At 32.7% G+C, this 17,629-nt stretch overlaps 1 protein-coding gene across 1 annotated transcript in view; it reads right to left on the bottom strand.

Moving 5' to 3' along the window:
- LOC105256729 (Krueppel-like factor 3) overlaps positions 1 to 17,629 on the bottom strand; it is a 297,107-nt gene that overhangs the window by 262,679 nt on the left and 16,799 nt on the right. Inside the window, exon 2 of the mRNA XM_025411896.1 lies at positions 16,790 to 17,344. Coding sequence (XP_025267681.1) covers positions 16,790 to 16,801 — 12 coding nt within the window. The 5' untranslated portion in view covers positions 16,802 to 17,344. The remainder of the gene's footprint in view (positions 1 to 16,789; positions 17,345 to 17,629) is intronic.

Below are 17,629 nucleotides of genomic sequence, written 5' to 3'. Positions count from 1 at the left end.
TACACATATGATATATATTTCATTATAATAAGACAAATATTAATAATGAATTTCTTGAGGAAAATTGATAAACTTTAGACATTTTTCTGGACATTAATTTTTAAGATTATTTAGTTTATTATTTAATTAAAATAATAAAAATTAAAGAATCTTATAAAAAATAATGAATTCCTCATAAATTTTTAGTAAAGAAAAATTGATTAAAAATCCAAGTTAAGAAAAAAAATGTCTACACTGTTATGATTAATAAGCAGGTAATCCATCATGTATCTATTATCGTAGACACAAATAAATTTCATATATTTATCACGATCGCATCCCGTTACCGTTGATTAACGCGATGTAACTATCTCATCTACGTGGGTGTCCGCGAATATAGAGCTGCGACGCTTAATGCAACGAAGAATATAACAATCAACTGATGAAGGAAGTAAACAATAAATAATCTCTAACCGCATTTCAGACTTCACAATTAAAAAGATCGTATGTAACCAGGATGCATGCACGGCGGCGCCAGTGGCAGCGTTAGTCTGTTTTGTAATTAATCATCGCGATGATATAAACGGTATCTCGCGATTTTATCAAGCGACGCAAACAATAGTCTCGCGCGAAATGTCATCTCTGGTAGCAAGAAAACTTCGATAAATTTGCGATTAAATAATAAATAAAATAGATAATGATCTATTTCTATCTTCTTCGTAATTTATGATAGAAACCTATCATCTATCCTTATTATATTCTGAATAAAAATCTTAATAAATTATTAATACATTATCTTACAGTTTAATTTCGAATGAATTAAGCATAAATTTACATAACATTTATATAATAGAATATGTAAACATAGAAAAAATACTGTAATCTATCGAAAATTGATGAGAATCACAAGATAATACAGACAAACATAGACAAACACACATATATTTATATTTCGTTATTGAAATAATAAAAAAAATGAAATAAGAAAAAATGATAAAATTAAATTATTTAAAATTATTTAACTAAATTATACATATATATTTTCACTTATATTTTTTTTAAGTATGAAATTATATACCAAATATAAAATGCACTTAGTGCAATATATCGCTAAGAGTTCACATCAATATTTAGGGAAACGCATCGACCATTCACTCGTTAAAAAAATTAATAGTGTTAAAACATAAGTCAAAGACTGGCAGGCCAACTTCATAGATCGCGGCCTGGCTCGACCCAATAGAACCGTCAGCGTAAACTGATGCCCACGTGTGTGTATGTGTACACGTGTTATTAACTAATGAAAATTACACGCGGCCGCGCGCCATCGGCCTGACAATGGAGCGGCAGGCTAGACATTTCCAAGACGCATAAGTCAGCTGAGCGTTAGAGCAGAGCCTGCTCACAGGCCAATGTATACTAACCATTTGTCATGCTTGGTTACTGCACACGCGCTCGAGCAGCCGAAGTGACTTCATAAACTTAACCACGGATGGAACACCTGCGGCGCGTAAGGATGCTTGCGTAGCTTTTATCGAGATGTCAACCACGGCGCTTAGTCGAAAAAAATCTAACGATGCGAGTATCATCGTGTCAATCTTCAAACAAATACATCTGGCGGCTGCTCGAGCCATCCCACACACGGGTTGCTTCGTAAATCACCAGAGTGCGTACATTAACGAATTTATAGTTCACTAAGTAACAATTTAAATCGATAAAATTGTAAAATTTTGTTATATCATCAGAAAAAGAAAAAGATAATTTAGCTTTTGACTAGTTCTCTAAAGAGAGAAATGTTTTAATTACTTATTATATTTTTATATAATTAATTTATATGTAAGTGTTATGCAAAGTTATTATTTAGTAATTTCAAATAAATTAAGTATAAAATATGAGACTTTATGTCATATGTGTTAGTTCACTATATAATCATTTGTAAAAATTTATGGATATTAATATAATTTTTGAATAACGTGAGAAATTGCATGTTAAAAGCATTTCCATCATCATTATTTAGTGACTAGGTTTTTAATCAAAAGTTGCATCCGCCCCTTTATTAATCGGTATTATGCAACTGATAAATAACTCACTACCGCAGACTAATGATCTCATGTTCGATGATTTATATGTGCATCACCAAAATCTCGTAGCACTTAAAAGATTATTCAATACACAATATTCCGCAAAAAATCACTAAATAACTAAATAAATTAATATAAAGCTATTTTAAACATGTTGTAAACTTAAACAATAAAATTTTGAAAAAAATTTGATTTTAAATTAATATAATAAATTTATACATGTTTTGTGTATAATATCTAACAGGATTTTTGCGTATAAATTCTAATATTAAACTTAGATATTAATCTTTTATCATCTTTTCTTACAAATTTAATTTTTCTTAATACTATATATTTTTCAGAGTTATTTTTAAGTACTTGTATAAATGTACTAGCACAAAGAACGAGAATTGTGACAAGAATTGTTGCTCTCGAGGAAGTCACTCGTCAGGACGTCATGCTAGGTCGACCCACGTTCCCAATGTGAATCTCCTGAGCTACATGGCAACCCAGGATGAAATTCGCGACCGAATGGAATCCCGTTCCAGAAGGAATTGGATTATGAATTATCCGGCCACCGCAGGCAACGATTCATTATAATCCCATGACTCTGCACGATATATCTTGAACGAGCGACGAGATTTCGCAGTCATATAAACATTTCGCTACTTTTTTTGCGGTAATAATGCACCGATGGTAGATGGACACGCGGCGACGAAGAAAGAGAAAAAAATAATAAAATAAACAATTACGATGGAATAAATGATAAATAACGACATTAATTTAATCGGAGAATTAATCTTGTTATCTATATATACAGAGATTTTAAAGAAAGTTATCCACGAAATTCTGAGATGCAGAACATTGTCATTATATTTCCATTATATAATCTAAGGTTATCATATATTATTTTAATGCCAAAGAAATATGGTGCGCAATTACAATTATTAGTAAAAATTTGGGTGTCTCGATTATTAAGTGTCGCTCATATTATGTAAAACATATATAAACACATGTAAAACACGTGAAGAAATTATATATGTAGGACAGTTAAGAAGCGATAACTCATATTCAAGACGTTCAATCGATTAATGTTCCGGGTAGTAACGGCAATGTAACGCAGTTACCATTCTGTCAAAAATATATTTGCGCGAACACGCGCATTAATTTTAAACCGACAAACCTTAATAACAGCTAATGCACGCGAGGGATGCGGCACTAATGATGCAAGTGATACAACTTCCTTGTAATTACCGTTGATTCGGTAGTCTCTCATCCCTCGACTTCTTGTCTTTTCTAAATTAATTACTGCGAGCACGCGGATAATATATTATAGAAAGTATATACACTAATAAAAAAATAAATGCATTATATGTACTTTGCGCAAATAATTAAATAGTTAATCGAATAATATTATAATTGAATGTCGAGTGAAATAAATAAAAAATATTATATTAAACCAATTATAAAATTAATACAATTACTTCATTCAAAATTATTCATCTGAGTAAAAGGAAAATAAAAGCAATCATTAATAAATACGTTTATACGAGTCAACTTGGACGATACGTTTTCCGTGTGATACGAGCAAAAAATCTTTGATTGGAACTGAATAATTATTCGGACAACCTCTCTCACACATCGGGCGATAACTTATGCACCATCATATAAATTGTAAATTATGTTATTGGAGTTTTAATTGCGAGGCTATCAATATACTACCATATTCAACGCGACATTGCTCTAAAAGTTATATAAGATCATAATCTTTTTCACACAAATGTAATGCAATATTATTTATTTAGATATTTCTCAAAGATATGACAATTATCAGCAAATTTGTCACAATCATTAAAAAAGGATTAATAGTTTATATCATTAATTCTTCTTCGAAATTTAATAGATTTTTCTTAATAATATTTTAATATCGGAAATTTTGTATACAACTTATAAAATTTATTAATTTGTATTCTATCATGTTTTTATATCGTTTATGTCTTTGCGAAAATACTTGGAATGAAAGTCCATCACGTTGCTTCTACAGATATACTTGATTTTCGTAGTTTTTTTTATTTCTATACCAGTGGCCGAACCATCTCGTCCTATTTGTCCGTTTTGGGCGACAGTGTACGGAAGAAATCTTTCCGGTTTTGGCGGTATAACCGGTTTTGACTTCTTTTTTCGTTTCGCTGAGATGCGCGGGGGGCCTTCTGTGAGCTTTTTCGTTTTTATTTTTCAACATGTCTTTATATGGGGGTGTGTAATTCATTTGTGTTTAATCTTTTCACTAAATCCTCGCTTATTAAAAAGAAAGTTAAATTATCGATACTTAAATTGCATCTACATTCCAATTTTATTCAAGTTGACGTAATATTTGTGCAAGTTACAAATATATGAAGAAAAAAATAAAAGTATTAAAAATTATGATATTCAAAAAGGAATTTTTCTATAAATAAATATAGCACTTATAATATATTCGAAGCAAGGAATGCTTTTGCGAAGACACTTATTTTATGACAAAGATCCGATAGATTGTCATATTTTAAGATAAATTACACATAAGCATAATGAATATGAAACTGATAATTCTTCGCAATTAAACTGTATTAATAGCAATTAAATGTGTAGAGCTACCGTAATTTAGCTTTAAGCTGCGTGTCAGTTAAGTGGCATGTATCTCCCGTATAGTTAAGTAATTTACAGATAATTAATTCTACTTAATAGAATATTAAACATTAAAAAATTAAGGAAACAATGTATGTAATGTATAATTCACTGAATTACTGATTGCATTGATATAGCTCATATCTAGGAATTTTTTAAATTATAATATCAGCGATGTTAATTATACAGATCGGCAGGTACTTGGCAAGAGCACAACGTGTCACGCATGAAGAGCGCAGTAATTCTCGCAACTAACACGAACACCGACGTTTTTCATTAGCACTCCCGAGAGTTCAGCCGAGTTAATTTCCCCTTTAAATAGATCGATGTTTATGTTCAGAACCCGTCATTAGCGTATGTCGAACAAAGAGAGAAGCGCGAATTAAGGAACGCAGAAGGCGACGAAATGTTATGTAGTCCAAATAAAGATAAAGGGAGAGAACATAGGTATCATTAATTTCGCGCAGAATACTTTAATGTTTCTCATTATTATCGTATTGTCAGATTATTGTTTTTCCATTTAAATATGTTTTAATGACGAAATTGCATCGACAATTCAAATGTCAAAAAGATATAAGGAACCAAATAGTGAATCTAACAGTGAAAATTAACATAATTCAATTATACTGTCATAATTGTGTAATATTTTGAAATCATATTAGAACGTAACTGACCAAATTATGTTAAACTCAACACAAACAGCACGGACTATTTGAACTCTTAAGTATACCTTTTTCACTATGATTAGCATTCACTAATAACATGAGCCTAGAAATCCACACTGGAAAATTAATAGAACGGAGTACAATAATTTTCAAAAATACGATCTATGTCTTATTAACATTTAAATATTTTTGGATATATATTATATATATATATATATATATATATATATATATATATACACACATACATATACATATATACACATATAGACGTCTCCGGGAGATGAACATAATAAAAACATAATAAAAATCCGAGAGACAGACAATAATAAATGATAACGAAACTGATAAAATTGTTTCTTACGGTTACTCAATTGGTTGTACCGATTGAAGTTAATCATGTAAAATGATATTAGAAAAGAAAACCTCCATTTATGATAGGATTCTGTATTTTCATGAACCAACGAGTAAAAATTTATTTGTGCGATCACATTCGTAAAGCGAACATGCAGAAAATTGGTAGTTCGTGACATTCGTGATGGAAAAGAGTATCAATGAGATTATCGCGGAAGTTATGACAAATAACTATTTAAACTAATTGTATAAATTAAATGAAATTGACAACAAAATATAGTCTTTTGTGTTTTCTTATAAGAGATAAATGTCACTAAAAACAGCTGTTTTCTATTTTATATAATTAATTTATCTAATTTAAATTGCTGTCAATTAAAAGAATGCAAATATATATTATATATTTAAGAATTATATATTTTTACTACAATTAAATATTATCTGAAAACCAATTTCACTAGCGCAAATTTTCTCGTATTAGTGTAAATTTTATGTTTAGGCAAATTCTGTGGCATCTGCCAAGAATAATAATCGTAATAATAGTTCATAGTAATAAAGCGACGAAGTGTAGCGAGTTCGCGCACAGCAACGTAATAAAAACCAGGCTATTAAACGTGCGTATAATAAATGCGGGCGCAACCGTTGGGAAAACCATCGTATTTGCTATCTCGGCTCATTTTAAATACCACGGGTATCGCGCATATGTATGCTAGGGATGAGTGAACTAATAAAATGTTAAACTAATAGTTTCAACGTAATCTGAAATGTTCGATCGAACGAGTAGTACAAGGACGAAAAGTAAACTTTGTGAGCAATAAACGAGCATCATATGCCACCGGTTAAAACATTTCAAATTGATGAGCCATTTCGGCGACTGTTAACACTGAAACAGCTCGAGATTAAAGTTTTCTATAAAGAATAAGAGGAAAGAGAAACTGACAGAAAAATAATAACTCATGTCGAAAAGAGCTATTATTTATAGCGAAGGAATGAGAGATGCCTTTCAAATATTTTTTTCAACAAAATAATCTTAATGTTTTCATATTTGATTAATTTTTCTATTTCATTATATTACACAATTTTATATTTCATATATATTATTTATCTTGCTTATTTCTTTATCTACTCTTATAATATCTTATTATTTGTTTAAATGTAATGCCTGATAATTGAATAAATAAAAATATCACAACAGCGGAAACATAGTGCATTTCTGTGATTTCTTCACCGGATTGGGATCAGAACTGTCACAAGACATGTTACCGATAAGCCAGAATCGAGTATACCGAATGTCGTGTGAGACAAAATGCGATGTCGAACAAGTTTTACCCAGTATATGCGCTAACATGTCGACAATCAGAAAATAGATGTAGATCGAGAGTTCAATTTTACGACGAAGCGATCTGTGGGACGCATCTTTTATCACCGATATTTGTCGGCAATATGGTTACTTATTGACTCGCCGAAAAATGATTAACTTGACAACGCGTTATGAGTTACGTGTATAGAAATGACACGATTCAGATGACTGTGTTATAAATATACGTGCTACGATTTTATGAAGTTTTTTTGAATGGGCTCTACTTAGGTGTGGTCGCTCATTATCATTCATAATTGATTGCCGTATCGATTTAGAATGAAAAATTGTGTCATATGTCTACCGTCGAGATACAAATACAGAGCACGAATTACACTTGAATGTATCTTCGTATCGGTGACATAAGACGATGAAAATTTTGTAAAAACGAAAATATTCGGAGAATATTTAAACTAACATAGATTTTTGACATTAAAATATTGATGTAAAATAGTATTAGATTTAATACGATACGTTAAAGATATTTTTAATGTCGATTAATATTAAGAAATCTAATATAAAACTAATAATACGCTATAAATCCAATTACTGTAGTATCTGACTACTTTATTTATTCGCAGCAGCTATGACAAGTAGATGGCAGCTATATAAATAGATAACTATTGCGAGTACTTTACGGTAACGTGAAATCAGTTATCAACAATATATATTATACTAAGTGCAATAAATGGATCAAGACAATTTATATATAGCGACAGATAATTTTATCATAGTACCGCTCGAACGGGTTACAATATAGAAATAGACGTCCAAGCTCGACGAAGAAAGAGAGCTCGCGTGGAGCGTACATCTGATTTTACGAGGAAGTGGGACGCGTTATTTATCGGCAATATTCGTTGGTAATGTGGGTACTTACGGTCCCTGAAACGACCACCAGCACATGCGTCGCGAAGTGACTCAGCCTGCGCAGCGGGTGGGTCGTAAAAAGCTCGTGAATCTTCTCACTCAAAATTCAAGCGCACAAAGTAACCATGTTGGCCCTCGCGGTTCTCTCACCTCTCGCGAGCTTACCGAAAGTGAAATAAACGTGTATAATAATTGCATGCCGTGATTACTCGTACTTTTTTCTCACAATAAACACGCAAATAAAATTCAATAAACTGCAATTTCTTAAATTAGAAATTAAACGCTGAGATTGTTGCGAAATTTTCCTTGTGGAATGAATTTTCTTATAATTTAATTTGCAATCAAATTTGCGCTAAAAATATCTCAAATTAACCTAGAAAAATTGTAAACGAAAAAGATAGGATCTGGACAAAATATTCTATATAATAAAATTACTCATTCCTGACACGATTTTTTCATTCATGTATAATTTTAAAAAGTGATTTCGTTCACTCCGTAATAACGATTGCATTATTCCGAGCGCATGTTCCTGATTTTGGACGAAGATGCAAATCGACGCCGAAACGAAGTCGCCGAAAGGCGCGTCTTATACCATGCTTTTGCATTATCGTGAAAGCGGAACGCTCCCGACCAGATGATTTAAAAAATTTGGCACCTCTTTAACACCGGCGAAATTTACACCGGCCTTAAACCTCCGGTCTCGTCCGCGACCGCGGCCTCTCATCGACTTTAGTGTTCGTCCAGACGACGTTAACGATTCGTAAATTAAAAGAACGCCATTTTGTTCCGGCAGCGTGGGCAGAGAGAGAGAAGAAGTTGTTCGCGCGGTTGGTCCGCATCATAAAATTCGGACGAATTCTTTGTCATTTCGACCCTCGGATATGTATCTCGCTAGCGAATGCAACGCGTTTTTACGTGGAACGTTATTGTTGGGTTAATCATAAAGTTATTTTCGCTTGAAATTCGGTATCGGTTTTAATTTACAATCTTAATGCACAATGATTTACCTCTCTATAAAATATCCATCCGTTTATTATCAATTAAAAAGACACGTAATTCATTAATTTATTACGAAAATTTTTTTACTATGACATTGCTCGAAAATGCAAAGTTAATGCAAAGTTTTCGCTTCTTATATTTATAATTAAGATTCTTTGATATATAAAATATTATTTAATTATGCTTTTACAGCATGGTAATTTCTATCAATCATTCTTAGAGGCAGAAATTCCCAATTAAATAATTAGCGATTTTTGCGCAATTTCACCGTGTGGCAAGTAACGGTTTCCAGTGAGTACGGCTGCTTATTATCCGAGAGTGTCGTAAATCAGAAAGCGCGCGTGTTCACGCCCGTTAAATGGACCATCGAAAAATCGATCGCGCTTCCGTGATACCGATAATCGATTCTTCCATATGTAGTGTGAGAGTTGAGCCACGTACGGGATCGCCATCGAAGCGATGTACACCGTCAAACAAACGACCCATCATGTATTGTACTGTAAATTCACGTATAAATCATAAGTGTCGCTCCAACAAATTTTTTAAATTGAAATTATCAGAAAAGAAAGAGATTTCTTTCTACTCTGGAAAAAACCTTGGGAAAATCTATTTAATAACAGAAAAGAAAAAAATAGCTGCAATAATACTGTAAAAGATCACCGGCATCTAACCAAGATAATCTTTGAGTAATTTGAAGAGACATTAAAAGTTGAAAAAAATGTGTTCGGAACGTAATTTAAAAGTTAATCTCTCGTAAATGTCATTTTACGATCGCAAATATATTTCTCCAAGTTCCGTATAGCTAACGTAGTAGTTCGCGATCTTTCCACCTGCACGTGGAATATTTCTCAGTGATCAATGTTTTATAGCGCTTGCGGAAAGAGAGCTGTTCCGCTAGACTATAGAAAACGCTATACATCAGTAACTAACTGCCGCTATTGTGAAATTGATACCAATCGTTACGTAGTGTTACGTAGTAACGTTAGAACGTTAGAACGTGTCACAATTTGTTGTTTTTCTTTAAAAATGCAATGTCTTTTTATTTACAGTTTTTCATTATTTCTTATTGAAAATATAATTGTAATAGTCTTTTCAATAGATACTTTTATTACCAATGTGTATTTAACTTTTAATATTATTATAATATTATTTTTTTCAAAACGAGATATGCATATAAATTTAAGTTCATTTATTCATCAAAATGATTAAAAACTTGAAAATTACATGCATTGTATAATTTTTTTCATCTTCAAATATAGATTTAATTAAATTTCTCTATAGGCGTTAAAGCAGATTTTGTGCCATATCATGTTAAAAAAGTAGAAATAGATATCTGTTTAAAGTCTACGTGACAAACTGATGTTTATATCTTGAGCAGAACAGTTAGTAGTTTAACCGCACTCGACAATCATTAGCCATCGATAAGAAAAAGAGCATTGTACCTTTACCTTCATAATTGAGCTTATTTTAATATCTCGTTGGCGTAGGCATGCATCGATGCCAAGCGTGCAAAGCAGCCTCCGGTCATACATTATCCGGTGATAAAATCTCATTACGCCACTACAAATGAGTTATTATCGACGCATTGACGATTTTGCGATCTTTTTGTCGCAATTCATGATGAGACAGTGACTTCCTTCACCGAGATACAAATTACAGACTAAGCTTTATTATTTTGTTTTTGTATGCGAAATGACAATAAATACATGCATACATTGATGATGCAAGTCGGGGAGAATATCATAATTTATCTCAATTTTTTCTAAAAATGATTTATATCGATTAATGAGCTTTACAGCATTATTATATTGTTCTTTCTTCATATAACTCATTTTATTTTTCTACGAACAAATTAAAAACTTAGCATATAAAATTAAAACTCGTGCAATTAAAACATGTGCAGTTCTCGAAGATGCAGACCTCGCGAAATAAATAACTCATACATTTTATGATGGTTAATAATGCGTATATATAACGAGATCAAAAAATACAATCCATGATGCCCATATATACAAGTTAATACTTTCGCGTTTGTTTATTTATTTCGGGTGCTGTCTTTAACTCCGTTCGAACAATTAACCGACGGTATTTTCTTACCGCGTGGGTGTCGCACTTTAAATGTTACAATCTTACGATGTAATCAACTGGAGAAATTTTAACGTGCCACACGCCTTTTCCCTTTCCTTGTTACGACCAAGATACGTAAGTTAACTTTCCGAGGCGAATGCAATCCAGAATTAAATAACGTTTATCGCATGGTCGTTATTTACATCGCGTTGAATGAAATAACGGTAAAATTCAGTAGTAAAGTAAATCACGGTATATTGTAACACTTAATTATTTCGAAATATGAGATATAAAATTCTCTTTATATTTTCTCTTTACAAATAAAGAAAATTTCAAAAAAGCAAAGATATAAATATGTATGTTAAAGAAATTCTCGTTTTGTTTGTCTATAATAAAAATACTCTGTTAAAAAAATATTAAATAGTAGAATAATTTAGATGTATTATTTATGTAATAATATTATTTTAGCATATATAATATCGCGTGCGCACGATTGATATCGTGCTTCCTCCCGATAATTTGTTTTTATTTTTGACTATGCTAAATGAAAGCCACATAAGTGAGAGAACGCTATAACATTAATATTTTATATCGATCAAAAGTTTTCCGCCAAGCGCTTCACTTCCATTGATTTTCCCATTTTCCCATAACGAGAATAATTTGTCGAATATATGATATGCAGGATTTCCCTTGATTCATCTACGATCCCTTATTAAACATTGTATAATATTATTGAATTACGTGGCTAATAAAAAGAGTGATAAAGAATCTCCATATAAATTGCCGGACTCGCGAACGGTTGAAATCGGAATAGCACCTGCGTTGGGATACCTCGTAATGTCACGTTGAAACCTCAACCGGATCTCGAAACAACTCGCATTAATTTTTAACGAGCAAGATTCCCAAATTTTAGTGATCGTTTACGAGTAACGTGAAAGAAACGCTTAAAACATATCGTTAAAAATTAGCTTGTATTTTTTCAGCGAATGCATGACGGTCGGACATTTTACAGGAAATGGCGTTTCCCTTCCCTCGGATGCGATCTCTTGCATGCTACGAGGGCGATCTCGACTTGGCAATGCTCGAATGTTCTTGCAACGTTATATCGCGATCCATCCTGACGTTAATTCTGCTGTTAATTAATTCGACACTTTAATTGTTCGTATATCTTGCATTATTTAAGAATGATTTATTGTTATAATTGCGACTGTCTTATCTTTACATTAATAATTGCTTTAGCAATTATTTATGACGAAATTATTCCACTAATTAGTAATTCAATACGTTCTCTTTTACGTGGGATTTTTCATATACTGTAAGCTTCTTTATTTTAGTAATTGCATTCGTTTTATTTCGATTAATCATCTCATTATTGTCGATTAATCTTTAATTATATTTAATTATATTTATTTAAAAAATTCAACAGATAATTATTTCTTGTTCACTAAATCACAATGTAGCAATATTGGAACTTTTTACAAGTAATAAAAATGATAAAATTCGCGGAAATTCTTAATGTTTGAAATCAATAATAAATTTTATCATTTATAAATTTGTACTATATCTTTATGAAATACACGAGTTATATCGATACGAGCCTCTCGCGCTAAGGGTGAAGGATCCTTGAATATATCTCATGAGCATATTCGTGTTGTAGGATAAATGATATTTGGCATAGCATCTCCGACAACAGACATGCATCACTTTCTCGAAGACTGCAACCGACGCGAGTGATGAATCGTACCGCGAAGTTTCATTTTTCATTTCTCTCGAAAGAAATCTTATACCCACTATATTGCCTTTAATACGTTTTATGTGAAAAATATTCTTACAGTGCACAGCGATATGTTCGAATCAATAAACGCACAATATTTTTTTTATCTCTTACACAGCTGCTGTGAGAAATATGTCGATATTTTCATAAAATGCATTTTTATTACATCTAAACTCAAAGTCGATCTAAATGTTCTCACCGTCGTGATAAATATCATAATTTTTACAATATTATCTCCACATATCGATAACTGTCACTTATATGTAAGACGTGTGTCTCATATTGAGTTTCGATACAGCGACGTTTCGAGACAGCATTGAGCATGTGTATTATTCACCGCAGTGTTATTAATGCGTCTCGTAAACACGAGCGCGCGATGTCTATTAAATTCGATGTTAAATATACTGATTCGTCGCTGCAGGTGGCAATGGTAGGTCATTTGGACGGATGGAGGGAACGACCGATATTCAAGCGGTCGATTTTCAAGCTCTCCTCGAGTCATCGTCCTCGCGAAAAGAAAAGAAGAGAGCTATTCCTGAGGGGAAAGAGAGAATCTATATCTCGAAAATCAAAACGCTCGTATTTATCGCCATCGTCAATAATGCTACGCAAAAAATCGCAAGTTACCTAAGAAATCTACAAGCTCTCATAATAAAATGCTTTTCATTATACTATTTTATGTAAAGAAAAATGATTATCTTGCTATCTGTGTAGTATTATTAAAATATTAATCTTGTAGTATTATTAAAATACTAATCTTGCTATCTGTGTAGGTATTATTCCTTTTTTAAACTTTAAAGTATGGAAATAAATAAATAAATACTATATGGATAAATTTCTTATTTAAGTTTTTAAGCCACAAAGAAATTTAAGAACCGATAATAAATTACCATACAATTATTTGATTTTGAAGTACTTCGTCCTAATTGAATTATTAGCAATACATAGTCGATTTATGATCAATTGAGTGAATTTAAGTACATCAGCTGTTATAAAAAATATTTTTATAATCAAAGAAATATTTTTGATATCCTCGAGTAATTTTCACGTAATAACGTAAATTCGTGTGGAAGATGATAAAACAGGTTCCTCGAAGGTGCTTTTTTCGTGTCGGCATGCTGAGAACCCGATCGCCGATTCGTCGCACTCGTGAGAAGAACGGGATTGCCACTCGCGCATATTTATCATCGCCGTTAATAACGCGCGAGAAAAAGCCTTATCGCACACCGCAGCGAATTTTTCGATGGCCACTCGTCTGACATGGTCGATAGTCGCTGAAAATTAACTTCGTCGCAGAGTACAAAAACAGGCACGAAATAAACTTCAAGATCTTTTCACAGTCTTCAGATGCAATATTTTACGAAAAATATTTTTGCAGAGAGCACATAGAATAAAAATTAATTTTTTGTATCATTTCAAGACAATTAATTTCTATCATTAATTAAATAAATATTTCATTAAATAGATATAAGATTGAAATAAAATAAAACAAAAAGATCAAAAGAATATATAATATTTAAAAAAAAAATTAAATTTATGACATGAGCAATATGTATAAATATACGTAAAGTGTAAAGCAGTAAACACTTCTTCTCTTTCTTCTCCTTTTACGAGAGCATATAAACATTTACGGAGACAAGTTCGGACGCTTTAGTTCCATTTTGCAAAGGATAAAAGCAGAAAGAGGAGGCGGAAGAAGAGGAAGAAGCAAGAGAGAAAGACGATGAATGCACTCGCCACACCCTGCTTTAAAGATTGTAAACGATTATTAATGCCCACTGCGGTTTGACCCGTAACCCGGCGGTGGGTCTTCTCGCAAACGTGTTTTTGCCTCGTTTCTCTCACCCCAAATCTATCCCTTTTCCGAACCCTCCCTCTTCCACCCTCAAAATAATCTCCGACCAAGATACTCAGGCGAGATCGCGGATCATCTTTCGATGGAATCGATCCGGTTTTTTTCTTAATTAGTCTGCCAGGCTTCCTCTTGGTAAAAGATAAATAATAGGGTTACGTCCGGTTACGTTCACTAATTTGCGTAACACGCCGCAGGCTTCGAAATATTCGTGCCAGCAATCATCCAGCCGTTGAGGGGGAGATGAATTATCCGGAGAGAAATGCAATAAAATATTAAAGCAACAAAAAATAAATTAACATTTATTTTTCATCGAAAAGAAATCAAGAGCGCCATAATATTTTGCATTTTTAGTCTATGTTTTAGTTAAATTCATTGCATATGTATTCTTAAGGATTCATTGCATATGGATTTTTGCGGATGTTTATCGAGAATTTTTTATTATTAAGAAAATGATTTTCTATAATAAAAATCTCTGTCAATTATAAAAAATTCACGAATGATGGAAAAAATTCATGAATATCATTGAATACTTTGATCAATTGTATCTATTACTTAAAAAATTTCTATTTGGAATTCTCCGAACATAAAATTTATTATATATACTACATATCTTTCTCAAATTTAAAACTTTAAAAATTTCAGAACAAATGTAGAAATGCGAAATTTGTTTCGCGCCACTTTGATGTAAATACGATAATGCAAATAACGCGTGTCGTGAATAACGCCAATAAAACTGCTCGATTTAAGACGATATCATGTCGAATCCGTTCATTAGGAGAATCATTCGGAGAATGCGAACGGTTTGATAATTAATAATAAGATGAAAATAACAAGCCGAAGGAAACAGGCAGATAAATAAATGGCGTTCTTTCCATGTGAAAGTGTTTGCGCACATCAATGCCGTTTTTGCTTTCCAGGTCGTCGTTTCGAAACATCGGGAATTCAAAGTATAAGTTCAATAGCTTGACGATTTGCCTCCGATTCGACGCAATATGAAGAGTATAAAGATAACGAGGCGGCGCTTGAAGAGAAGTCGATGAGCAATTATGCAAATCGTGCGCGACACGTGCTACGTTCGACGATGATATTCATTATCGAATGGTGAAAAACAACACTAAAGAAATGTATGGAAAGGTACTGATTCAATGAGCATCGCGATGCTTAAAACAGAAGAACTCCCGATCCAGGTAGGAGAAGAATAAAACCGAAAAAACAACGAACGACGAATAAATCGGTTAGGGCTGTTACGTTCGTGCGTATGTATCAATTTACGAGCCAATCTCGCCGCTTACCGGTATTCCCTGCGCGAAGCGTAATTTTAATAACCAATCATCGCATCGCGAAGATACGACACGATATGACGCGGACGTAAAGATAACGAAACGGCGGGCCAGCGCGAAAATTATGCAAATCGTGCGACGCTGCATTTGCGACGCAACGTTCGATGGAATTTAAAATGCATACGCTCATTTGTCACATCCGCGAAACTGTGCTATCGATCCTGGGTGGCAAGCATATATAAAACATCTCAAATGTGAAAGATATGTAAAAGATATTTTTGATGATGAAAGAAATGAGCCGATGAACCCGAGACACAAATTCGCAGTAGTCTGTCTCATAAGTTTATATTCGTTTCGCTTGATCGGCAAATCCATTCGCATATAAATGATGATTGACGTGCTACCGCGCATGTGACAAATTTATATTGTCAAGAGAAACAATTTATATTAATTAATATTAATTAATATACATTTATATTAATTAAATATATTAAATATAATGTCTACAATTATTTTAAACTATCGTATTATTTATAAACTATTTTTTAAAAAAATTTGGAATTAATTTTTTCTGAAATTATTATAATTATCTTGCATAATGAAAAATAGTAAATAAAAAAAGTAGATGTTTTTATTAAAATAATCATCGAATTGAGAAATATAAATTGCGAAAATAATACGAAAGTTTAAAAACTTGATTAATGGAAAATATGATGGAGAATACAAAATTGATCGGAGACAGACACAACTTTATCGAGTCGATATTTGAAATGAAGAAAACTCGGCCGGAAACAATCGCGCGACACAAGGAAGAAGACCGCAAGGAAAACAGAAAGTCACAAGGAAAGATAGAAATAGATGCTGTGTGACTCACCATGAAAACCATGAACCTTGATTGCAGGTTGGCGCTCCCGATGTAAGTCTGCGTTTCCAGCCACCGTGATGATCGCCGGGATGGTATCCGTTTCCACTTCACTTCGATGCAAGACTGTCCCTTCTTTTTCTTCTTCCTTCACACTCAACACAGCCGCGGGAAAAGAGTCGATCTCACTTTACCGAGATTACGCGCGCACTGGATTTTCCCTCCTTGTTCTTTTTTTATCTATCTCCCAAATTTCGGCGAATGAAAGGACGCCGAAAAATTATTGTCGTCGAGAAAAGTATATAAGCGATATAAGCGGACGTGTTTATTCACAAGACGCGATTTTTATTGCTTACGCGATCATGCAAAAAAAAATACGGATCTATATTCGCGTCTTTAGTCATTAGTCGCGAATAATCGACATGTACCCGATATTTTATTAACTATTAATTGATCTAGCTAAGTAACTTATTAATTGGCTATCGCGCGGTGACGGCGAATATTAGTCGTCTACCGGCATTCGATTGGCATACTGGCATAAATACTGGCCCGTTTGGTTCCGGTCACCTGCAATATAAATGAATCATTGTCTGCATTAGAAATTGTCGTCTATGAAAAATTAGGCAATATAATTAAATTTACGGAAATCATAATTTCAGTCGCCTTTGTGACAGATATTGATACAGTGCTTGACGCATTGAAATCGAACTTATCTCGAATCAACTTTTTGCAAATATCTGTCTCAATCGTATGCATCTGATATCATTAGAAATAAAAAAATGTCTATTTTATAAAAATAAATTGGATTCAATTCAGCAACCTTCACACTTGTGTATCAATTTCAATTAAAAT

This window comes from Camponotus floridanus, unplaced genomic scaffold (assembly GCF_003227725.1).
Source record: "Camponotus floridanus strain SB8 unplaced genomic scaffold, Cflo_v7.5 scaffold45, whole genome shotgun sequence".
NCBI classification, from domain to species: Eukaryota; Metazoa; Arthropoda; class Insecta; order Hymenoptera; family Formicidae; genus Camponotus; species Camponotus floridanus.
This window is presented reverse-complemented; position numbering and strand designations above follow the sequence as displayed.